At 36.3% G+C, this 25,336-nt stretch overlaps 1 protein-coding gene across 1 annotated transcript in view; it reads right to left on the minus strand.

Moving 5' to 3' along the window:
- The window catches only part of CPLANE1 (ciliogenesis and planar polarity effector complex subunit 1), a 65,819-nt gene that overhangs the window by 34,483 nt on the left and 6,000 nt on the right, over nucleotides 1-25,336 (minus strand). The window contains exons 8-29 of the mRNA XM_084225766.1: nucleotides 25,215-25,318; nucleotides 24,877-25,059; nucleotides 23,258-23,507; nucleotides 22,117-22,269; nucleotides 20,115-20,872; nucleotides 17,631-17,815; nucleotides 16,658-16,738; nucleotides 15,646-15,810; nucleotides 14,604-14,777; nucleotides 11,507-11,735; nucleotides 11,133-11,266; nucleotides 9,379-9,596; nucleotides 8,953-9,117; nucleotides 7,809-7,947; nucleotides 7,365-7,474; nucleotides 6,170-6,331; nucleotides 5,898-6,006; nucleotides 5,231-5,540; nucleotides 3,878-4,814; nucleotides 2,551-2,714; nucleotides 1,409-1,542; nucleotides 755-837 (exon numbers count right to left, since the gene is read on the minus strand). Of these exons, the coding sequence (XP_084081892.1) occupies nucleotides 755-837; nucleotides 1,409-1,542; nucleotides 2,551-2,714; nucleotides 3,878-4,814; nucleotides 5,231-5,540; nucleotides 5,898-6,006; nucleotides 6,170-6,331; nucleotides 7,365-7,474; nucleotides 7,809-7,947; nucleotides 8,953-9,117; nucleotides 9,379-9,596; nucleotides 11,133-11,266; nucleotides 11,507-11,735; nucleotides 14,604-14,777; nucleotides 15,646-15,810; nucleotides 16,658-16,738; nucleotides 17,631-17,815; nucleotides 20,115-20,872; nucleotides 22,117-22,269; nucleotides 23,258-23,507; nucleotides 24,877-25,059; nucleotides 25,215-25,318 (4,947 nt within the window). The remainder of the gene's footprint in view (nucleotides 1-754; nucleotides 838-1,408; nucleotides 1,543-2,550; nucleotides 2,715-3,877; nucleotides 4,815-5,230; nucleotides 5,541-5,897; nucleotides 6,007-6,169; nucleotides 6,332-7,364; nucleotides 7,475-7,808; nucleotides 7,948-8,952; nucleotides 9,118-9,378; nucleotides 9,597-11,132; nucleotides 11,267-11,506; nucleotides 11,736-14,603; nucleotides 14,778-15,645; nucleotides 15,811-16,657; nucleotides 16,739-17,630; nucleotides 17,816-20,114; nucleotides 20,873-22,116; nucleotides 22,270-23,257; nucleotides 23,508-24,876; nucleotides 25,060-25,214; nucleotides 25,319-25,336) is intronic.

Raw genomic sequence — 25,336 nt, forward strand, 5'->3', positions numbered from 1 at the left:
CAGGAGGCTTGCATGGATGAACAAGGAGTTCTTGGACAAAGTCAAACACAAAAATGAAGCCTACAGAGGGTTGAAACAAGTACAGGGTGCGGAATATTGAGAGATTGTCCAAGCCAAACATATCCTGTGCTGCATCCAGAGCAGCATGGCTAGCATATTGACAGAGGAAATTCTCCTCTATATTCTGTCCTCAGAAGACTCACTGGAGCACTGTGTTCATCTCTGTGTCCCCCAATATAAGACAGACATGAACCTGCTAAAACAAGTCCAGAACAGTGTGTTCAGGGCCTGGAGCACCCTTCCCATGAGGAAAGACTGTCAGAGTTGGGGTTGTTCAGCATAAGGACCAGAAAGCTCTAGGGAGATTTCAGAGCAGTCTTCCGTTACCTAAAGGAGCCTACAGAAAAGTTGGAGATAGACGTTTTACAAGAGCATAACAGTAACAGATGAGGGGGAAATTACTTCAGACTGAAAAAGGGTGGGTTTACATTACATTTTAGGAAGTAATTCTTTACTTCCTGAAGTAAAGAATTAGAAGATGTGAGGAGATGATGCAATGGAACCGGTTACCCAGAGAAGCTGTGGATGTCTCATCCATGAAAGTGTTCAAGACCAGGTTGGATGGGGCCCTGGATAATCTGGTCTAATGGAAGGTGTCCTTGCCAATGGCAGGGGGTTTGGAATGAGATGATCTTTAAGGTCCCTTCCAAACCCAAACATTTCTGTGATCTCTGATGATTGTATGGCAACTTGCCTGCTCTCTTTGATGTTCTTCAGGTGTGATCTTGACAGAGCTATTGGAGCTCTCTGAAGTTTCATATGGCTCTTCAAAGAATTCTACAATATAAACACAGTTACTCTAATTTAGAAAACTACATAGATTATAGTACTGTTATGTGATTTCTGACAGCAGGTCATATTTTTAATCCACTTTTTCCCTAGTCTGGAGCAAAATGTTCAGAGTTACTTATGCAAATTTAAAATTTGTGTTCTTACTAGTGTTGATGCATGTGCCCCAAGAGAGAGGTAAAAAAATCCTCAGCTTAAGTAAAGGGTACAAATATGATAATTTGCACATACTCAGCTCTTAAAATTTGCAATGCGTTTTGCACAGTTGTGTGAATATTTCCGGAGTGAAAGTATATAAGACAATAGAACATGTTAACAGACATTTTTCTATCTCTATAGAAAAAAAGTGACATAGTGAAAAAGTGATCAGAAAGTCTTGATGAAACAATTTTATATAATTTAGTTATAATATAAACTGGATAAAATAATTCCGAAACAACAGTGAAGATATTCACATTTTTTCATTAAAAAAACAGAAGAATATAAAATTGTATCCATGCAAAACTCCTACTGCTTTATATGTCAGACCATAGTAAAAGGATATACCATTAAAACAAACCTTGTTCTGATATTACATCCGACTCTTGTTGAACAAATGATTCCAATTCATTCAGGTCTTCAGTTATATGAGGCACAGAATTATTTCCATTATTAGTTTTCTTCTTATAAAAATATTTTGACTTTGTAGACATTCTGGTAATAGGGATTAGAAAACATAATTAACAACATAAGTATCTGTCTCACTTCAAGTATGCTGTTCCTTTCATACTGCAGGCTAGTGCCTAACTATAAAATAAACACTGTTGTGATATAACCAATATTCATTCAGGTTTTCTCTCTGACTACAACTTAAACCAAGCTTAATTTTTTTTGCATAGGTGTGATATTTTAGTGCCATTAATGGTACACTCTTTCAGACAGGTGTTTCCAGACAAACTGCTATGTCTTGAAAATCATCTGGTTAAGGCTGTATTTATCTCCCTCACAGGAACTTAATTTATTATTAAAAAACAGGAAATGGTCAGACAAGACACAATCAAGTTTCAAAATACTAGAGATTATTTTCAGAATAGAGATCTGTGTAACTCACTCTCTCTATATATTCTAATACTAGAGGTCAATTCTTTTTCTTATTGCAATATAAGATGAAATGCCACAGAGGAATTCAGGTTAAGGATTCTTTATCTTCAAGACAGTGCAAGATATTAACAAAAGAAAAAATTACTGCTTTTTCCATCTATTTTTCTGACATGCACACATATGAACATAGCTAGATTACAGATCCAGAGAAAAACAAGCTAACATTGTGAAACACTTATCTCAAATCAAATAAAATTACACTGAAGAGAGGGGAAGTTATCTGAATTCTTTGAGAAAACCATGACGACCGTTATATTGGAAATCTAGATTCTATTTCCACATGACTTAAGTTTATAAACAACCATGTACAATTCACTTAATATGCAACAGCTACCTTATGTACATGTGCCGAGGGAGAATATTTAATTTGCTTCATGCAGCTGTAACCAATATGCCCAAGTTTTACTTTTTGCACAAAATTAAACACACATATAATACATAAATATAAATATGTATATAATACATATTATGTATATAAACCATACATGACAGTAGATCTCTTCATGCTTCTCAGTAGAGGAATTATGACCAACTAGAGTTCTTAGGTTAAAAAAAAATTACCTCAAATCACTTTCACAAAGATTATCATAGACTTGTACAATCTGGACATCAAGAGGAGAATTGGGCACTGTGGAAGAGCCTTCATCCATACTACTTTCTTCCTCTGTTCTGGACTGGGTTTCTGATAGAGATGCAATTTCTTTCAGATATTGATCGTCTGGATGCTATTAATAAAAATAACGATAATCGAAATTCATTAGTTAAAAAAAAAATACCAGGTACTTTAAAAAAAACACAATGCTTTCATATAGAATGATCATACTTAATTCATATCCTTTTCTTTATTATAGAGCCAAGAAATCCTGGAGTTACAGATTTACAGAAACATGCGTTTCTCCCCTTTCTGCATTAAGTGAAGCAAAGGTCCTCTAAATTATCCAAAGGAAATATAAGAAAGATTTCTCAGTGTCAACTGAGTATGAATTGTCAAAGACACTATATGACAATATAATCAAGACAAATATATACAGTAAGATTTGGCATTATCCAGAAAACACAGAACTCTCAAATTACCACTGAAAACAGTATGAAAGGCAAAAAGAGATACATAAGCTTGTGGTTAGATGCATGCACAAGATTTGTACATTGTAAATAAAATACTTGTCAAAAAACCAGTAAATACAAACCAAAAGTAAGAAAAAATCCCTTTTGAAATTAGAGAAAAGCCTTCTCAACCTGAGTCCTACAACCTCCTTCCCTCAAAGCCTTTCTCTGACTCCATGTATTGTTAATTAAAGAAGCTAAGTGATCCAGTTGTCTCTGAAGTATAAACTAAAGCAAAATGTACCAGATTCCTCTGGCAAATTTCCTCCTTCATATCCACACGTATACTCCAAACCTCTGTAACAGTGCTAGTCACTTTTCACTGGTCTTTAACCAGTTAAAATACTCCAGTCACACTGGATCTGCACTGTCCTCAAGCACAAATGAACTTAAGCTCTTACAAGAGGAACTATTTTTTTATTCTTTGCCTTGCTTTGCCATGTTCCATCTCCAGTAGTATGTTTTTTCAAAGATTATGTCTAAAACTAGACACAGTGGCCAAACTTACAGGAATTTGTGTAAAAAATGTGGTGTCTGGATAAATGACCTATATTTTGAACTTCCAAATAGAACTTTCATCTCCAACTCAAGTATTTCTCCTGACAGAATTTCAGTATTTCTGGATTTTTCCCTTTTCTTAGCAACTCCTAAAAGAAAGGCTTTTAGTCAATATTCCATGTTTTACAGAGAACAGAACTATGAGGTAAAACATATATGTGATTTATCCCTACTGGCATAACTCACTCACACACTTCACTAACACTTGTCCCATCCTTTTTCTTACCTTACATTTTATGCTCTTTGTTTGAGATCTGTCTCCATATAACTGTTCTAATAACCAAAAAGATGCAAGGACAGCTGCCGATGATGTTTTCAGATGTATCATTGGGAGAGTCTCTTCTAAGGAATCTTGTTTATTGGAACCACAGAGCAGCAGTCTTTTATCAGACCATCTGATCATCCACTCCAGCAATTTTGAAATATTGCTCAATTTGTCCATCAGATCTATAGGCAGTTCTTCTGCTGGTACAATACCAACTACATCAAGAGTTTTGTAAACGTATTTAGGAATTGCCTGAGTATGCAGGGTAGAGGAAGTATGGTTACAAAAGGTCTGGCTTGCTTGTGCAACATTGACTCCTAGATTGTCAAACTGAGCTCTGTATACTGATTTGTATTTTAAACCAAATAAGCCTTCTTTAAGTCCTTTTTTCAGGTTACACACAGAAGGTTCTGTGGTCTGCCCAACAGACTGTACAATTGTTGATTTTTCAAAAATATTTTTGTTTTCATTACAGGCAGATACTTTTTCAGGATCACAGAATGACAGGGTGACAGTATAGCAAGACCCTGCTCTAAATACACTTTGACTTCTAGTTTTGTTTTGTCGACGTTTTAGTGTCGTGTGAATATCAAAAAAGAGAGAGTTCAACTCATGCTCTCGAAGCAGCCCAGAAAAGCTAGTAAGAAATGGAATTCCAAGGTCACTGTACTTCATCAGGTCTCTCTCAAGAACATAACTCAAAAAGAGTTCTAAAAATCTAACATACTCATCATCATCACGTTCAAATTCCCATGTACCAACTACAGGCAAATTATGTTGATTAAGCCTGTCTCTCCTACACACTTTGTCTTCATGTTTTGTTTTACAGTTAGGTCCATTTATCTTGCGTGTGGTATTTTTGTTACCAATTTCCCTTTGTTGTTGGAGTTCATTTTCCCTGTAAGACAACAGATGTAAGAACCATTAATATTCAAATCCATTTTAAAAAAATTACATCCAACATTAGTTCCTTATCTTAAGTTAAAAACAGCCAAAACCCCTAAATTTACATCAGTACAATGTATAGGTAGCAAGTTAATAAAATTCAAAATTCAAAGACAGAAACTAGGCAGTAACATATATGAATGTAGACACAGCTGATAGTAATTTACACTTCAATAATTTATTAGTAACATACTAACTGATATAACATTGGCATTTCTATGATTTGGGAAATCTGTAATTCCTCACTTGACGAATCACCCATAGTGACAATTAAACCTGTTTGGTGAAGAGATTACTTGATCAGCAGGAGACAAACTTTTCCCAACCTCCAATTTAAATCAAAAGCATTCTGCTGCAATTTTCTCATACCTTGGGACTGAAGGTGTTTGAGGTCTTGTTTCTTCAGTAAAAAAAGCATCAGAAAGTGTGTCTGCCATGTCTGCATCATTGTATACCTGAGAATTCCCAACATCAGTAAGTGTGCTTGTGCTTAGACTAGTGCCTAATGAGAATCTGTCGTAACAGTGCTCCTCATCATTTGATGCTGCCTCTTCTACTGGTTCCCAAATATTAACTTCTGTAGGGCCTATGTTCTTTACTACACGTCTCAAGGCCTTCTTCCTTACTTCTTCAGCAGCTTGTATAACAACAGACATAATTTCTTCACTTTCAGGACCTTCTGAAAGAAAGAAAACCAAGTTTTCAGTCTAATTTTCAGTTTTAATTTAGTCCCAAATTGAGACATGAACTAGATTTCAGTTAAAACCATAAATTAGAGCCATTTATGAATTCAACAAGAAACTGTGATAAGGTGAAGAAACATCAACATTTTGAAAGCCATGATACCTTGTGACTGGTACAGAAATCGTACGTATCAGGAAAAAAACACAGACTTTGTGGAAAAACTCAAAGTTGTCCAACCGAAAATGACAATAATTGTATGGCATGAGGTATGACAGAAAGTACTGTCACAAGCTAATAACTAGTATAAAATACAAAGCTTGTTTAAAACTTCTGGAAGAATGATGAACGCTACCTTTAACAGTACTGTGTCTGAGTCGCTGCTGAAGTCCATGATATTTATCTCTTAGTGGAACTCTTACATCTTCAGGATTAGGAAAAGCTTTAACAAAAATCTCTGCCACCTACAGAAAAAAAAGAAAGCTTCTTTTCCAGTAGCTATCATACAAGTAGGTGTCTTATCACACATAACGTAAACCATGAGAAAATCTAACTAGCAGGTTTTCCAAGGAGGAGAAATATTGTGATAAAATCTATTGCTTTTATTCTAGTTTTAAGGTCTTTTACCTTTTTTAGTGGTGGCAATTCTCCAAGCAGACTTAAAATTACATCCTGAACTAATTCTTCAACATTCATGAATCTGCAAAAAGGAAGCATTCGACAAGCCCACTCCACAGCATTCAGACAATGCTCAACTGTGTAGGCATCATATCCGTTCTTATTTGGATCCTAAAAAAATTACCAGAAACATTAATTACTATGAACAATGTATTTCAGCAAAATTATTCATATATTGCAAATAGTAATGCTTCTTAAAAATAAAAATCACTAACTCATCTGCCAAGCACAGCAGTATATGAGGGCAGGAAACAGATCAACGTTGTAATGGTTCATAATGTACATTAAAAAAATAAGAGAGAAAAAAATGGGCTTTTAAAAGCCATGTTAGGAAATAATTCTATTAGCACACAGCTGAAGAGTTTGTTTACAGTCACAAGTAAAACCTGAGGATTTGCCTAAATTGTGAAGTAAGTAATTCTATTTTGACTTCAGGTGATCATAAATTCTTTCTCATTAGCAAGAAAATTAAGCCTTGCAAGATTTTAAGATGGATTGGTTTATTTTGAACTGTATTTTCTATCTCATTTGTTACTGTCAGACAAAGTACAGAAAAATCAGAATAATCCACTATTTGAAACAGAGCCATCCTGTTTATCTGAAACTTGTTTTTTCTTGTAAAGAAAAGCCTTGGACTTGTTACAGAATACATGACAAATACATTAGCAGTTTCTTTCTTTTTCTTCCTGGACCTCTGACATCAATTGAGAAGGTATAAGTAGAGAAAACATGATCAAATTTTAATTTTTTTCATTATACTTTCTGACAACCATGTATATTTAACACACCATAAACCCGATTTTTGGTGTACTATATATTATTTAGGAAATTCTCATAATACCTTGAAAAAAGCAAGCCAGAAAGCAAATTCTCAAGTCAAAAAGTGTAGAAGCTATTGCTTTCCTGGAAGCTCTTCTGACTCAAATACCAAGCAAAAGCCTAACAGAAATATTGTCAGGAAGATGCACAGCACAGCACACTGCCCCATAGCATCAAACATCTAATTCACATGGCAAGCACTGTGCTCATTTTGTTCTGTTAAGCAAATAGAAGTTCTCACAGAAATATACAGCAGATCTTTAGAATTGTTCTCATAGCTTCCTGCAATTAAGATGTATCTCTACTATATTAACAATACAATTACCTTGATGTTGTTAATATTTTCCCTTGCTGTTTGGTACCGCCTACAGTTGTCAGATAATTTTTCACGAACATGAAACATCCAACATAATGCACAGAACTCTCTGAACCAACCTACAATACAAAAATGCAATATGATGAGATTCTATTTAAATAATTTAAATAGAGTAGCCTGACATTTTTCAATACTGTTCTGGAGCTACAGCTCCTTAGTCCCACTTAGTGTTCATGTTCTTTCACATCTATCAGGTCTGTAACACAACCCTCCAAACCCAATCAAGAAGAGCACATTTTAGAATAAGACCTTCAGTAACAAACATAAAAGCTGGAAAGGAAATATGTTCCTGACACATTGCAATATACTATTTCAAACTAATATGCCAGCTGTGGATTTTCACCAGTGTTCTTTTTTCCAGCTCTAAATTATTTTATGTTACTGCATACAGACCTAAAATTTTACAGGTAATGTCATCAAACTGACGGGCTCCAGAAGATGTAGAACCATAGAGAGCAGTGCGGAAATTGCAGTAACAAAGCAAAGTCTCTGGGAATGGACTCAGCAATGGAAGAGAACCTTTCATTCGAATCTATAACAACAGGTAAGTAAACAATCAAAATGGAAATAAAAATCAGTTAATATTTTACATGCATCACTACTAAAGGCACAGCCTCTCAGTTATTAGAATACTGCAAAGACCAGTAAAACTGCCTGAAGCTTGCTTCTGATTTTCTTCAAATCACTATTCTGAAAATTCAATTAAAGGAATGTGTTTAATATGAACTATGGCACAAAGAATGTTTTTGTTTTAATGGTACTCATGATTACCATGAAATACAAGTGTAACACAAAGAACCTAGATCACAATCAAGAAACCAGAGTGATTCAACACAGTCCAGGTTGCTGCCACCAAGGCTGGCTAGCTTTGCCTCCAGTTTCAGTTGGAATGTCTGACCAGCTCCCCATGCCAACATTAGGCATGTGACCATGCAAACAGAAGTAAATACTTTTCAGTATTGGTTCCTGATCTCAATCACTGCATTAATGCTGGTGCCAGGGGGGGTTGCAGGAGGAGAGAGCCATACACACTCTCTTTCTTCTTTATGTAGCTATGTTACAATGACCTAAGAAAAGACTGATTGTACACAAAAACTTTTAATCAATTTATTCTGTATTTGCTTCTGTACAAACAAATTGCACAAAGTAAAATGAGGTCATACAAGTTCTGTGCGCTAAGATGATCCCTTTACCTGAAATGAGCATTACCTTCTCTGTTAATATTCAACCCTAAGTGATTTGGAGCATATTTCCAGCTAACAGCTAAAACTCCCAATTAAAGTCTGCTTTTTTCCTTTAATGGAAAATAAATTCATTCGTATGTTACCAAGTAGGTATAGAAAACATGGAAAAGGAAACACTTCATGATTTAGATACCCTATATCTTTAAGTTCTGGTTTCCTATAAAAATGAAGTGTAAAACTAGAAGATGATATTTACAAAACATGACATCAAAGCCAAGGTGCGACTGAATGCTTCTGCAGCAGCAATATTTACAACTGATAATCAAGTTAAAAATAGAAAGCTAAATGTTTACTTTCTGCATAACTCTTCTTGCCCACTTCAGTTGTGTAATATACCACTGTGCTGCAGAGCAAGAACAATGAGCAGCCCGGAAGAGCAAGATAATCCGCTGAAGAACTCCTGATACTTTCTGACGGATTTCTTTCTCTGTTTTTAAAAGAATGTCATTGCTGTCCTCCTGAAAATGAAAAGACAAACAAAGGTCAAAATTAGAAAGGACATATAACTAAATGTTGTTACTAGTCCTAATCTCTTCTTCTTTATAGTATAGATCATTTATGAAAAAACACAAGAGGCACACATACTTTCTCATCACTGCTGTGTTACTTAGGTAAATGAGCAGACATGGAACAAAACAGAAAAATGAGCTCAAAAGAATCAGAATAAAGCTCATAAAGATTCATAAATACCATCAAACAAACACTAGAAACAGACTTACTGCACTGAGAGAAGCTGGTTGAGGACAGTACAATGGTGGTGCTGGAAGACAGAGCCCAGCCGGAACCAAACCATAAAACTTTCTGCAAAGATCCTTGGCAGAATCTATCAAAAGCTGAAATGTCTCCGAGAGAATATCAACATCTGCCATAACAGCTGCTTTAAGTAGTTCCTGTATTGAACTGTAAAGAACATCTGCATCTTCCTCTTCAATAGGATCTATAAAATATTAAGCCCAGAAACTGATAAATTGAGCCAATACATGGATCGTCATTCTGACATCATGAGGTTACGTTCTCTGAATTTGCATTCATATATTACAATGACAGATCTCATCTACTTGCTTTAAGATAAGATCTCATGCATTAAAAACTAGCATTATATTATTAATTTTAAGTTTTGCCCCATCAGCATGACACCTATTGCCTTTCTAGGTAGACAAGAGAACTTTTTAGTCAGGGATTTGCTTGGCAAAACATTCTGACAAATCATTCTTACCAGAAAGGCATAAACAGGTACATTATTAATACTGACTAAAGCAACTGTTTTATCAGTAAGTAGGTCCACCTGCTGTCAAGAACTTGAATGCTTTCAGACAAAAAGAGAATAAAATATAGAGATTGTGCCAGTAAACTTTCTGTAGAATATAAATAAGGTTAGGTTGACCTAGCTAACAGGGTGAATTTCAGCAGTTAAGTATTAAGTTAGGAGCTCACAGTATCTGCAGGGCCCAGTGAAGACCTGGCCAACGGCCAGAGAGACAAGTGAAAGACCTGCTTTTGTGTCTTCATGTCTCTAAGGGCAAGACAAGGGGAGACCAAGGGAGACATGACCACATGCCAGAAATACAGTATGTACATCAGTATGCGTGTCTCTCTAAAGGTCAGGCACCTGGACAGGCTGAGGAGTCCAGACCAACTCTCTGCTGTATCCTATATACCGACAGGACTGTAGGCTCCAGGCCAGCTGCTGTAGGGGTGCATGGACTGTGTATGTGTGTGGGGGAAGAGGGTGTTTGTGAGTGGGTGTTGTGAGTTTTCTGAGTACCAGAAAGCAGAGGTGGGGGGGGCTTTGGGGGCTTACATACACAGACATGAGCTACCTGTGACACTCAGCACATGGGTCAGCTGGCCATCTACTCAGCTAATGGTCTTGCCACTGGAGTGACAAACACTAAAAAGGTACCTACAGGCTAATCTTAACCCTGACCAACAGGAGAGGGAAAGGTGACAGGACTGTTGGTGTTGCCTGTGTGAGTGGTCAGCAGGTGTGTAGGTGTTCTGTGGCCAGTCTTATATAGGTGCTGTCCGTGTGCCTACTGGGAATACACTCTTAACCTTGCTAGCTGCTGGACCTGGGGATTCCCTTTATCAGAAAGGAGAAAGCAAAGCTAAACCTCTTCTTATAGCTAATATCAAGTGTGATGATACTTCCCATACTTATTAACACATAATTTTTTTTTTATTTATTGTTACGAAGAGTTGGTTTTCTTCCAAACAAGTTAATATCAAATATGGTCAAATAAACGTTTGGACAGTACAAATGAGAAGACAAGATTGATAATTTATTTCATTTCTGGAATGATCAAAGCCAAAACACATACCCTCATGAAATTAAAATGCTTGAATATATTATAACATTAATACACACACTGGAGAAGACAAAACAATTGTTTCTTTCACAGACAGTGTATAATACTGCATATGTAGACAAATAACATGGAAAAAACCCACAATTATTTTTCATTTAAAGTACCTGTGAACTTCTTGTATTTAATATGTCCTGATGTTTCAGAAGTTACTGGCTGTCCTAACAAAGACTGTAACTTTTCCTGAAAAATCTGCATTGGTAATAAGCTTAATGGCAGGTGACGCTCTGGTTTTTTCATTCTGAAAGTATAACAAGAAACTGCTCATGAATAACAAAGTAATATCCATACATAATCCAATGAAGGTCTTTAAACTAATATCTATGCCAAAATAACTAATCATAACACCTTGAGTTCAACACATAGTAAGACTCTAGGAATATGAACTTCTGAAAAGCCATATATATGGCTTTTCACAATAAACTTCATGGGAATAACTATGTAACAAAAAATAGTATACTAATTCCAATTTCAAGTTTACCTTGAGAGCTCCTCAGAGTTCTGACAATACAGCTGGTAGGCCAGACCAACTGACACAGACAGCTTCCAATCCCCAAGTGTGTGTGCTAACCACACAGCCTCTGGAATAAGTCCACCAATAAAGAACAAATCAAGAGCGTATTCAGCTGTCCACACAGATGAAAGCTTCTGGTCCCTGACAGCTCTGGTAACCAAACAGTGTTGCAGTGGAATGACGCGAGAAGGTAAGTCTGTGACATGAAAGGCACATATTAAAGTTTACATAAATCTTCACGCTATCAGATGAATAATCTAGAATTCATTTGCTCACATTGCTTATGAATTAATTATAGTGTACAACTGCTTTTATTATTAATTCACTTTTATTACAGGTATACTATGGAAGTGCATCTGCAGAAGCAGATGCAGCTCATGCAATGGTAGAAGAGTGTGTTCAGAGTAGGCTGTTTTCCTGCTTAATAATGTTGGATATGAAAGCAAGTGCAAAACTCATGGGGCTTTTTTTTCACTTTAAAGACTTAATCACACTAACAGACCATTTGCAAATATTCTGCAGGATATACCAGAGGGCACACATGAGATAAATGGAAATTCCTACAGTTTTCCTAGTGTACCCATACTGTTTGTACACACTGTGCTTATTGCAGAAGACAGAATGTTAAAATGCACTTTTGAGAAAGAACAGTACATAATACTCTGTGATTCCTTGATTTTAGGATAGTATATAGATACAAACTTCAGACAAATTTACTATCTCCTTTTTTGTTCAGATTTAGATTTGTTTTTCAAGGTTTTACTTCCTAGTTCTCCTGGAGAGGTGCTGATTAACATGCATTCTAAGGAGTTATTTGCTTCTCTCACAGTTTCTGTTTTGCTCAGACAGTGGCATTACTTAGGAGATATTCACACTAATCCAGCTTGTGCAATGTAATTTTCCCCCTATTGTCTCACCATGTACATTGATCTTTGCCTAATCAAGTATTAAAATCAAGGTTTTATTTTGTAGGTTTTATCTTGAAAGCTGTTCAAATAAAGCATTCGAGAGACCATGAAGAAAGAAGTAGATACCAGGGCATGCTGTAGTAAAGAAACACTAAAAATTCTCAATGTATTCAAATACACTGCAGAAAACCTAATCAATCAAAAAAAGTTAATATTGTAAAGAAAATACATGGCATTATAGTATCAACTTACTGGTAGAGTACCTAAAATGCTTCGAAACAAATGTTTATTCTCATAAACATTTGAAAAAGTAGCCCTGAAAATAATAATTTCTTAACAAAGGAAATCTTTAAAGGGAATCTCTCTGAAACCACTCACTGTGATAAATATTAATTCTCAGAAAAAAGCTGAGAAGCAGGACTTAAACTAACAAGTACTACTGGATTCAATGCCAAGCAACTAGGCATTCCCATTTGCTTTGACAATATGCTGTCTGAAGCAGTTGGATTTGTTTTCCAAGACTTTGAATTCAGATAAGTAAAAAATGCTTTCCTCTGGCTTTTTAGGGGTCCTCTGGGGTCACACCAGATCACAGATTCAAGTACTTCTTCAGCACTGCTGTTATCCCACTTTTGTGAGTACCAAAGTCAGTCACAGCCAGATCTTTAGGCAAAATTGTGACAAAGGATGATAAAAAAGCTGAGGTACTTAATGCCTTCCCTTCCTTATTCTTTAATAGTAAAGCCAGTTTTCTGAGTAGCAAGCTGTCTGAGCTGGAAGACAGGAATGGGGAACAGAATGTAGACCCCAGTCCAAGGGAAAATGGTCAGCAACCTGATACACCACTTAGATACGTACAATTCTATTGGGCTGGATGGGATCCACCAAAGGGCCAAAGGGTACTGAGGGAGCTGGAGGAAATACTCACTGAGCGAGCTTCCATCATTACCCACAGTCCTGGCTCACCAGGGAGGTTCCAGCTGACCAGAACAAAAGGGACACCCATCAACAGGAAGAGCTGGAAGAAGGGTCTGGAGAACTACAGACCTGTCAGCCTGACTGTGAGGCAGAGGAAAGTCATGGATCATCTTGAGAGCCATCATGAGACACATACAGGACAACCAGGATCAGGCCCAGCCAGGAGGGATTCAAAAAGCGCAGCTCCTGCTTGACCAACCTGATCTCCTTCTATGACATGGCGCAGGAAGGCTCTGCAAAGGGTTCTGGATTGACAATTGTATGGTATTTAACAAGGCCACATTTCAGGTCCTGCACTTGGATCACAACAACCCCTGCCTACACTACATGCTGGGGGAAGAGTGCCTAGAAAGCTGTCCAGTGGAAAAGGACCTGGGCATGTTTCTTGACAGAGGCAAACATGAGCCACTGTGTGCCCAGATGGCCGAGGAGGCCATGGGCATCCTGGCTTCTATCAGGAATAGTGTGGCCAGCAGGATGTGGGTAGTGATATTGTCCCTCTGTACTCAGCAGTGGTGAGGTCAGCTTGAATGCTGGGGTCAGTTTTGCACCCCTCAGTGCAAGAAAGACACTGAGGTACTGGAGCATGTCTGGAGAAGGGCAACAAGGCTGGGGAAGGGTGTGGAGCATGAGTCTTGTGAGAAGCAACTGAGGGAGCTGGGGATGTGTAGCCTGGAGAAGAAGAGGCTCAGGGGAGACCTTATCACTCTACAATTCCTTGAAGGCAGGCAGGCTGTATCCAGGTATGTTTATGAGGAAATGGCTTCAAGTTATGCTAGGGGAGGTTTAGACTTGATATCAGAAAAAACTGCTTCTCTACAAGGGTTGTCAAGCATTGGACCTGGCTGCCCAGGAAGGTGGGCTGAGTCTCCATTCCTTTAAGTATTTTAAAGATGTGAAGCTGTGATGTGTAGGGACATGGTTTAGTGATGGGCTTGGCAATGTTAATGGCTGGACACAATGATCTTACAGGTATCTTCCAACCTAAATGATCCTATCTGTTGGAATAAAAATTGTATCAGCTACACTTTTTTTGTGACATTCTTATGGTTTTTTCCTGTCTCCTACTCCACTGAAAAGCTGACTTGATCATCAAGTTAAAGCATAACAGACATCATTGATACATGTGAAAAAAATTGTAAGATTTAAGCAACTTGAACAGCTTGTACAGAAAATACCTTGTTTGATGTGAAGTGGATGAAGGATGTCAACATTGTGGGGAGGAAAGATATAGAGCAGCTGCTTTGTGAAATAAGCAGCCATGAATCGTGCCATGGATCGAATCACAGCCATGGCAGTGTCAGTATGAATGCTGGTTAGCATCCATAGCTCATGCTGAAAATACTTGATATCTAAAAAAAGAAAAATCAAATTAAAACATTATGACAAAAATTATTTTAAATTTGAATGCTAAAATTATTTAATCACAGGTTATAAATTTTTTTTTTTAAAACAAGCAAACTTACATAATTCTTTGACAAGCTTTCAGAACTTGTAGAGCTTAATCTTTTACACTAATTACACATTATACTAATATTACAAGACTTTTCTACTAGGTTTTTAATGACTGGAGAGTGACCTTTAGCATCTAAATTTAGACCTGCACTGAGTAAAAATAAACACTTCTTCAAACTTGGAAATTCAGATTTCATTTTGATTCAGACTTTGCAAAAAAAAAAAAAAAAATTCCAAGCATCTGCAAAAAAAAATCCCACTGTCAAATAAGGACTGGTGACCAAACTAGAATCTGCTGTTTTTCATGTTGTATCACAAAAAAAGATAAAATATAATATAATTATATTATTATATTATCTATTATTAATATAAATAATGTGTTAATATTATAAATATGATTACAAATTGTATATTATTATTGTAAATTATATATTATTATAAATAATATTATATTATATATAATTAATATAAAATCAAATCACATAATTTTCCCCTTAGTTTTCTTATTCAAAGTCCTTCTTCCAGATTATTTGAGTCAAAAATATTTAGCAGGTGACTAGTAGACAATGAGAGTTGTCTAAACGCATTTTCCAACAAATGCAGCTGAAATATCATCTGAAGATCAGAAAAAGTCACTGAAAACAGTATAAAGTGAAAAGCATCAAAAGCTGTCAGGTGTGCAGGTGAAGGCACAGAAATTAAGACACTAGGTTCTTCAAACAGTGTCAACATACCTTATCACACTTTTAGGCAATGTAAACATACCAGAAAATTCTTCCATCTGACCTGTAGAGAGCTGTGATCGCCTTAGAATCTCTTTTACCAAATGATCGCAGAGTCCCTGAGCTTCACACAGGTTATATTGATACAGGTGACAAAACAATATTGCAAGATAGTATCTACGCTGAAGAAAACATGCTCTTTTTCCTCCTGCAGTAAAAGATTAAAAAAAGGTACAAGTCCAAGTGGAAGAGAAAAAATAAGCACAAAAGGAGATGTAGCAAGTGAAAGTATTATTTCTTTTCTCTCCAGAAACACATCTATATAAACAACACACTTTGAGGAGTAGAAATCAGGAGCAGCTACTTCAGGATATGATCTTTCTATACAGCCTCTAAGTCCCTAATAAGTTAATGCTCATCCACAACATTTTTATTTCTAGACATAATGCAGTTTTCAAAACAATACTATGCATAACTGTTAAGATACAGAAAAAGTCAGGAGAGCTCAAAGAAGTCTAGCCTTCAAAGAAAGAGTGCCTGAACATCCAGTGGAGTTGCTTAGACACCCACCAAGCCTCCAATACTCTGAATTTTTTCATCAATGAAGTATTCTTTATTTTAACAACCAGCAGAAAATTTTCTCATGATGCCTGGAAAAGAAACTCTGGTATACCTGTTTCAAATCAACTCTTACAAAAACTCCTGACACAAGTTTTATTTTGTAACTCTCCAAACACGAATGCTTTTAATTTTACAGCTACTAAAGGAATTGATTTTTCTTCATCTATTTTTCTTTGTCTCTTCCTTGCTCACAAACTTATCTAGAGCTTTCCTGTATACTTAATAAGTGCAAGAAAGCCCTGGTATTAAAATAAAAATGCAGAGAATTTTCTCAGAGAGCAAAGAGACTTAAGTTTTGACTGGTTCTATTAATCCCATCTTAATTTCAAATATGCACCCTTGATGCATCTCACATCCTCTTTTCGAAGAGCAGAGTCACAAACGTAAAATGACTATACAACTTACCCCCTCCACCCTCAAAGATTTTACCTTACCATTTGTCTTGAGTTCACAAAGAGATCTTTTCCAGATGTCCAGAGATTCTCTGTATGAGCCTAAAAGGAACTGCTCCTCACCTACAAAAGTCACATATTAACAAATTAAAAGCTTTACTTTTAGTAGTTACTTATATAGTTACAAATACATACGCTCTTCTTTCAGCATCAGACATTTACTGAAAGCAGAACAAAATATGCGAGCCCCCAGAGAACTTCTATTCTCATAATTAAGTCTAAGTTTTGACCATCTGAGAGAAGATGACTTTGAATATTCCTTGCCAGGATAAGTAATGTATGAGCTCTTCGCCAGGAGGAGCTAATGTATCGTATGGAGCACTTAGGAAGAGGAGTTAGAATTATCATTTAAGGGAGAGAGAACAAGAACAGGGCAAGGAAACAGAATTGTAAAGGGAGACATAAATGGAAAGCTGTGTTTAGCAGTGTAGAAGTCAAAAGGAAGGTAGAACATAGGAGAGTAAAGTGTGAGAAATTAGGCTACAGCTGTATACTGTTTGGAAAATAAATATGCTAGATTACCAAGCACCTTAGGTTACACTAATTAGATGTTTAGTTGAAGCTGACAATGTTTGAGAATACAACATGATCATGCCCACAATGACCACATGGAGTGAACAATCTTTCTACACAAAAATCCACTAAGCGACACATTGTGATGCCCATTTTACTTCAGAAGAAACAACAGGAGATTAGAATTAAAATCTTCCATTCAGATTCTTTAGGACATGGCTCAAAGCAAACCAAAGTAAATTCAGTTTTTTATTTAGCTTAACAAGCTCTAAAGATTATAATGCGATCTACAGACATACCAGCCCATTAAGTATTTAAGAGAGAATTATGAGAAGAATTTTAAGAGAAGTCGGAATGTTCACTTTTTAAAAATCTGGTAGTCAGTTACCGATTGCTAAGTTGGACCTTATTTTCCTAGTTTTCAATTAACATTTTTACTAACCAGATACAGAATTAATCTTCAGATGTTGTTCTAATGTCACTCCTGAAGACTGGATGGTTGCTTGTATATGACTTAAAAGCAATGAGACAACAGAAACCTCTTCTGCATTCTTGCTCGCTTTTCTTTTTAGCTGCACTTGATACCAAACCACTTTCTTATACAATAATTGCCATAGTACTGTCAACCTGTAATTCAAGAAGTACAATATTATGAAATTAAGCAAGAGTTAACAAAAGTTGCCTACATCAATTTCTTATGTTCTTTTATTTTGCATGATGCACCCAAAACTAAATTGTATCAACTACTTTCTTGACTTAGATGAAGGGAAAAAATGAAGCACTTTTTGCCTCATTTTTGACTAAAATACATTAATTCTTCTGAATTTTCTTAAGCACAGCAATCTACTTTAAGAACCTTATCACCCCCAAAATTAATCCCCTTGTTAGCTAAACAAGGGGAAATGAAATAATCTCAGGCAGAGAAACCTCAGAAAAGGTATTAGTATCTTTTTAAACAAGACTGATTAAAAAACAATTAAAGCATACCATAGGAAAGCAAAGACAAGAAAACAAGACTGCAGGGTATGGTTTTAGGACTGGCAAGTCCCTGTTGCCTAGCACAGTCCTGTAAGATGTACCAGCTCAGATATGTAGTAAGTTTAACAATGCAAGCAAACACACATTGCTAGAGACTTAAAAAAGCTTGCACAAAACTGCAACATATCTGTATCCTGAAGTACTGTTGTTCATAATTAACACAGAGTCAGTCATATGCACAGTGCTCAGCACATGGAGCACAATTAATCAAAAATATGGATTATCTGAGACAACTGAAATTTGTGTATCAGATTTGCAGTAAACCTAGTACTATATTTAAGGATTATTGAAGAAATACTTTTTACTGTAGTAGGAATTAATTTGTGAGTTATAATGCTACTTAAGTTCTGAATCTCTGGAAAGCAGAAGCCTGCTCATGTGAACAACACACTTTGATTCACTGGAGTTTTGCAGCATAGAAATACTCCAGTGATAACAGTATACTTTCCCAGAAGTAGGACAGTACACTTCAGTCAAGTTTATGTGTGTGGAAGAAATAGCTCTGACAGTTTAAGTAAATTAGTTTCCACAAATGGGTTTTTCTTACTGCTCTGAGACACCACATCCATAATGAGTAAAAACTTTGCTGACTAAATTGACATCATTGACATATTGCATATGAGCAGACTCTTGCTCCATATAGTTTGCAACTAGGAAAGAGTGATAGGCACAAGAGACTGTTAAAGCATCTAAATTTCAATATCTGTATTGATGCTGCACTACCAGGCCTGGTGTCAGCTGTCAACTCATCAGTTATCTCCAAACTGATTTGCAGTTACAGTTTAGTCACCATAACCAAACTATAATATAGGTCTGAGCCTTAATCTGTATGCTTTGTTTATCATGCCTTTCCATGGAGTAAAAAGCAGCAAAAACCCAAAAGGATATTTCATTACAGTTTAACTCATACAATTTTTATTCCATCATATAGAACCACTTAGTCTGGAAAACACCCTTAGGATCATCGTCTCCAACCATGAACATTGCCAATTCCACTTCTAAACCATGTCCCTAAACACCACACTTACACATCTTTTAAATACCTATAGGAATGGAGACTCAGCCCACCTTCCTGGGCAGCCAGGTCCAATGCTTGACAACCCTTTCAGATACTGTGGGGCTTAGGGCTGGACTTAATGTGCTGCCTCACCAGTGCCAGGTACAGAACAACCGTCACTTCTCTGGTCCTGCTGCCAGGATTCCATTGGCCTTTTTTGGCCATCTGGGCATACCCTGGCTCATGTGCAGCTGCTGTCAACATACATCCCAGGTCCTTTTCTGCTGGGCAGCTTTCCAGCTACTCTGTCCCAGCCTGTGGTGCTGCACAAGACTGTTGTGACCCAAGGGCAGGACCTGGTACGTGGCCTGGTTGACCATCACACCATTGGTTTCAGACTATCAATGCAGCCAGTCCAGATCCCTATGCAGAGCCTTTGTGCCCTCCAGTAGATCAACAATCCCACCATGAGTGTTAACTGAGTGTTATTTGCGATAAAGATATTAATCAGGGCTGGCCCCAATACTGAGCCTTTGGGAACACCACAGCAACTGGTTGCAGCTGGATGTTGCAACTCCATTCACCACCACTTCCTAGACCCAGCCATCAGCCATTAATTCATTTTAACCCAGCAAAGAGTGCTTTTATCCAAGCCATGAGCAACCAATTTCTCCAGGAGAAAGTTGTGGGAGCCTATGTCAAAGTTTTACCAAAGTCCAAGAAGACAATATCCATAATATCCACAGCCCTTCCCCTATCCATTAAGTATGTCACCAGTCACACAAGACCAGACTGGTCACGCAGGATCTGCCTTTCGTAAACCTGTGATGGCTGGGCCTGATCACCTGGTTTTGCTGTACATTTTTTCCCCCATAAAAAGCTTATCCATACCTTTTTTCTGTTTTTGCATCATGGTTTACTTGAGGACATTCTCTAAGCAGAGACTTCAGTGAGCTAAACTGCTGAGTAGTATTGTCATCAAGAACTAAGAAAAAAGGCACCATGAGAGAATCAAGTTCCACAAGAGTATTACTGTCAGGAGAGGCAAAAAAATTCTCATACTGTAGTACACATACTCTGCTTAGGGTATGAGAAACCATTTTCAGGAGACAGAAGCATGCCAAAAGGTTTTTTGAGAACAACTGATCTTGTTGCTGTATAAACATCAGTCTTAGAGTTTCTAATGTCAGCTTTGCCACATGCCCAATCATACTGGCTCTTGAATGCCAGTACAAGACAGTCAAACACTGCTGAAAATATTTCAGAACAAAATGCATCCACTGAGTATTCTTCACAGACTTATTTAAAGATGCATCCTGGTTTAGCAAAGTACATTTCACAAACTGAACAATGCTGAAAAAATGGATAATGCACTTCACTGTGTAATTCAGTAATGCATCTTTCTCTTCCATATTTTTTGAAATCCCTATCTGCCATGCACCAAGGAGGTTTTTCTGAATGGAATATAGTTCCAATGATGATTTATCTTTCTCTTCAATATCATCTTCTGCATGGATGGTATCAAACATTGATGCGAATTCTAAGCAGCCTTCATCAGCTTTACCAACAGATGAATAGATTCTTTGGTTATAGAAGCTAGAAGTGCTACTGTAAAACTGCTTTTCATTATCTGATTCTTCTTCAAGGTCCTAAATCAGACAAGCAAAAAATCAACAGTTTAATTCAAGTTTACTGAGCGAGAGAGAGCACATATAGATTGCAAAGAATCATCATTTATCACTCTCATAAATGAAGATTTTATGCTTAATTAGCTTGCTTAAATGCTCTTATGTTTAATAAAGTGCAGTTTCATCTCAATCTCAAATTAAATGTTATTTGCAGAACAGTTGGGCAGACAAATTAAATTACCTAACAACAGAATTACACTGCCAATACAGCAGAGGATTTTATACCAGAAAGTGAAACTCCGTCCTTCATTAAACTTAGAGTACAAGACAGAGATTTTGCCAGATACCTGTAAGATATAAAAGTCATTCAACAAAAGCTCAAAAGCTTCAAAGAACAAACCAAAATTTAAAAGCATGAAATGAAGTTGGGGAAGGCTGTTCAGTAACTATGATCACAGGGCCACTCTTCCAAAAGACAATACAGATTTTGGAACTCATTAAAGAATCCTCTAAAACTTAGGATAAAGATATGTATTGTATTTATTAAGAATAAGACTGTTATTAAAATAGTCTGCAGCTCCAGTATATCTAATAGCTCATGTAACATTTTATTATAAAGTGAATCTAAGTATTAGGTTTCCAGGGAGACCTTATAGCACCTTTCATTACATAAAGGAGGCTACAGGAGAGCAGGAGACTTTTGATATGGACACAGAGTGATAGACAAAGGACATTGGTTTTAAACTGAGAGAGGGCAGGCTTAGATATTAGGCAGGAATTATTTACAGAGAAAGTGCTGAGACTCTGTAATGGGTTGCCCAGAGAAACAGCGGCTGCCCTATGCATGAAATGTCCAAGACAAGGTTGGATGGGGCTTTGAGAAGTCTGGTCTAATGAAAGGAGTTCCTGACTCTGGCAAAAGGTTGGAACTGGATGATCCTTAAGGTCTCTTCCAACACAAACCATTCTATGTATTGAAACACCACAAACTGATATATATGTATATTGTCAGATAGTCTTCAAAAAGTCAACACACACTGAAAGAAATAACTTGCTTAAAAATAAAAATCAAGTATCAGTTTAAGAAAATAAGCATATTCCTCATAACTATAAAGAAAATGAGAATATTGAATGATTTTAAAAACACTAGTTAGGATAAATAAACCTATTATTATTTTTTTTAAACCTCCACAGTTATTTCCATTTAAATTATATACCTTAAACATACATAATTTCACAGTAAGTGGAAAAATGCTATTAAGTACCAGTATATCCATGGTTTTCTCGTTCATTTCTGTTGTTTCCTCCTCCAGGAACCTCGGTATAGTGGAAAAGATAGAACTTCGATTTTGAACTTGTTTTAAAAGACTGGCTTTTAAAGACAACAGTGATCGTAAGTACTGAGATCTCCTTTTACACTAAAAGAAATAACAATAACAGAAAACATATTATCAGTTTCTTGCAAGACAGTTTCTAAACAAGATAAGAAAATTGGTTACTGTTGTAAAAAGCTTCAGATAAAACGTCCCAGACAGAGAGGGAGAACAGGGCAGCAAGCATCTGTTGCACAGAAAGAAACTACCATTTGACCAAGCTTTGGGGAAGCAGAATTCTCTCACACTAGACAGTTTTAGTTTACTTCATACTGAAAGAATCTGCTTTCTTGATGCCTGAAAAAGCCCTAGAAATTTGCCTGTATGTAGGGTTTTCCTGCATTTTTACTAGTAATATATCTCTTTAAATCCTCAAATCCTTGCTCACTATGCTAGCTTATGCAGGAATACCATGATAGCTCACTTCTCCAAAAATCAGAATAGAAACTGAATTAGAAGAAAAGCCGCATTTTATTAGCAAAAGCAAATATTCTGAACTAAATATCTGTCATATCTTACGTGGTCAGCAACAGCTGCAGGACCTCTTCCTTCAAGGGAAGAAAGGCACCTGGCTTCCCTCCTCCCAGACTTAGCTCAATTCAGAAGTGACAAAAAATGAAACAGAAATGCTTTAACTAAGCTTAAATTGCCACCCTTGACTGAACAAGTGGATGAATGTATGAACTACCATAGGGACTAAGTTACAGAGGATTTCCAGAATTCTTTCTGCATCATTCTGAAAGTTGATGAGAGCAGCATAACACCTGTCAACATCCCAAATCAACTCTACAGATATAGAAATCCTTGTTTGTTTTACAGTTCCAGAAAAAAAATATAGTGACAGCTCAGATTGTCCCATTCTACATTTTCCTGAAATAACACCCAGACAACAAAGGAATCTGTATTCATTGCTTTGCAGATCAATGTGGTTACTTAAAGAGTATAATTCAAATGTACTTGGTCTTCAATTTACACTTTTTCATGCACCTGAAAATTTTCACTTAAAAAGCTACAAAATAGTTCATGACCTTACCTTGAAGTTCAGCAAATTCTGACGGGCGTTTTCAAGCTGTTGGGTTGACACAAGCAAAAGGGATCTCATAAATCCTGATGGTGAAAAGTTGTTAGGAAATCTTAGCAGGGTTATCATGTATCCATCAGAGACAATGAGGTAGGGTAGTCTTGGGTGTGAAGCAACAGAGAATCTCTGTCTCAGGAGGTCACGTTCAGAATCTGAAGAACCAACAGACTGGCTGGAATCTTGATAACAAGAGTGGTGCTGTCTAAAATACAAATACATCAAAAATTAAGAAGCAAACTATCATATGTAATGATCATGAACAGAATCATTTCAGAACATGTAATACCATGCAATCTACTATCCAAATAAATCCCTTCAGGATCCTAGGGAAGTGTCTACCCTTTTGCAGAATGAGCACTCTGGATAAAACTATTTATGCTTGCAAGATGCCAGTATTTTACTGCAACCGTAGCTTCTTTCAATATAAATAAATTAAAAACAGATTTCAGTATCCACTTACTATTTCATTAGTAATAACCATATTTTTTCATAATTAGAGTCTAAATTTCTATATCACACTTTCTTATCTAGCTTGTATTTGGTATGAAAAATGCTTGAATATGAAATTTGAAGGGCTAGGCTAAGAAAGTAATATATGAAAAAAAAGAACCCCTTGAAAATCTAAATCTTATAATTTCAGCATCAGTTCAGATATTCAATAGAAAAATTTTATAAACACACACATCTTCTCTCTCAAAATGGTTTTTCTTATACAGAAATCCCTCCTTACTGAGTTCCAGAAAACTGTGTAATACACGTATTCCAATATTAGCCACATAATACACTGTTTGGGTTTATTTAAAAAAAAAAGTGGCAGTATATATTCAATATATCATCATAATTGATGTATTTTAATATAGTTTAGTAGCTGATTTTTCAACCAGATAGTGTAAGAAGGTAATATACTGCTTTGAATGTCTTCACAAGCTTTTATATTTACACACTATTTGGTTTAAGGCATGCAAACTTAAAAAGATTTAAAAAAAAAAGTTTAGACTCTATTTTGTTTTCTCTATTTAGACTGTGTTACTTTCAGTTTATGCTAAAGCGTGTTATCAAAGACCCTTCTACTCTCTCATGCATCCAGCAGCAAAATCTCAGAACTTAGATCCAGAGAATTCCAAAACAACATTTTAAAAACCAATTACTTTCTGTCCATGCAAATATATTATTTACAATATCTTACATGAGGATCTATATGTAAAATTAAGTAATGAGCAGAGAAATAGCAATGGATTAAAATAAACTTGCACTTTTAGTACTTCTGCAAGTTTAATTTCTTCTTGTATCATAAAAACACGTTAATTTTAATTACTAATATATTTAAGCACTTTTAGGAAAACAAATCACTTTATGTATACTTACATTGTCACAATGCCAATTTTCATCACGACAAATGCATTATAAGAAATAGAAGAGAACTATGAATGAGAAACAGATATTGGAAAGACACATGAAAAGCAAAAGAGTGAATTTGAAAGATAACATTTATGCAAAATTATAACAAATATGATAGAAAGTAAGGTAAGACCAGAACACAGAAACATATAAACCTTTTTAAACCCTTTTACCTGTAAGTTATTAGTGGATGAAATGGAATAAACTGTGCTGGTCCAAATTCTACAGAGCATCCAGAAGCAATTAAGGTCAGCAATTCCCCCATACATGTCAATAAAACCAAACATCCACGTTTTAACATGCAAGCCAAGAAAAGGCTATCAGGAGTCCAACTCATATCGCCAACCCAGTAAGATCTAAATTGGGCAGGTAAAAAAAAATTTTTTTCTCCGTCAAACTTCAGCATCAGAGTGTTAGGATACAAAACAAACAAACAGGTTATAAAATAAACAAACCATAACACAAAACTGAAAGACCCACGACAGCAGCAGAAACAGCGTCATTTACTGACCTGATGAACCTGGATGGGGTCACCCTACTCTTGCTACTACAGCCTTTCAGGCTACCTGAAACAGTTACAAAATTCAAGGTGTTCAGAAACAAAACCTGAGTTGCCTAGAAAGAAAAAATAAA

This window comes from Fringilla coelebs (genome assembly GCF_963513975.1).
Source record: "Fringilla coelebs genome assembly, chromosome: Z".
In the NCBI taxonomy this organism is placed as follows: Eukaryota; Metazoa; Chordata; class Aves; order Passeriformes; family Fringillidae; genus Fringilla; species Fringilla coelebs.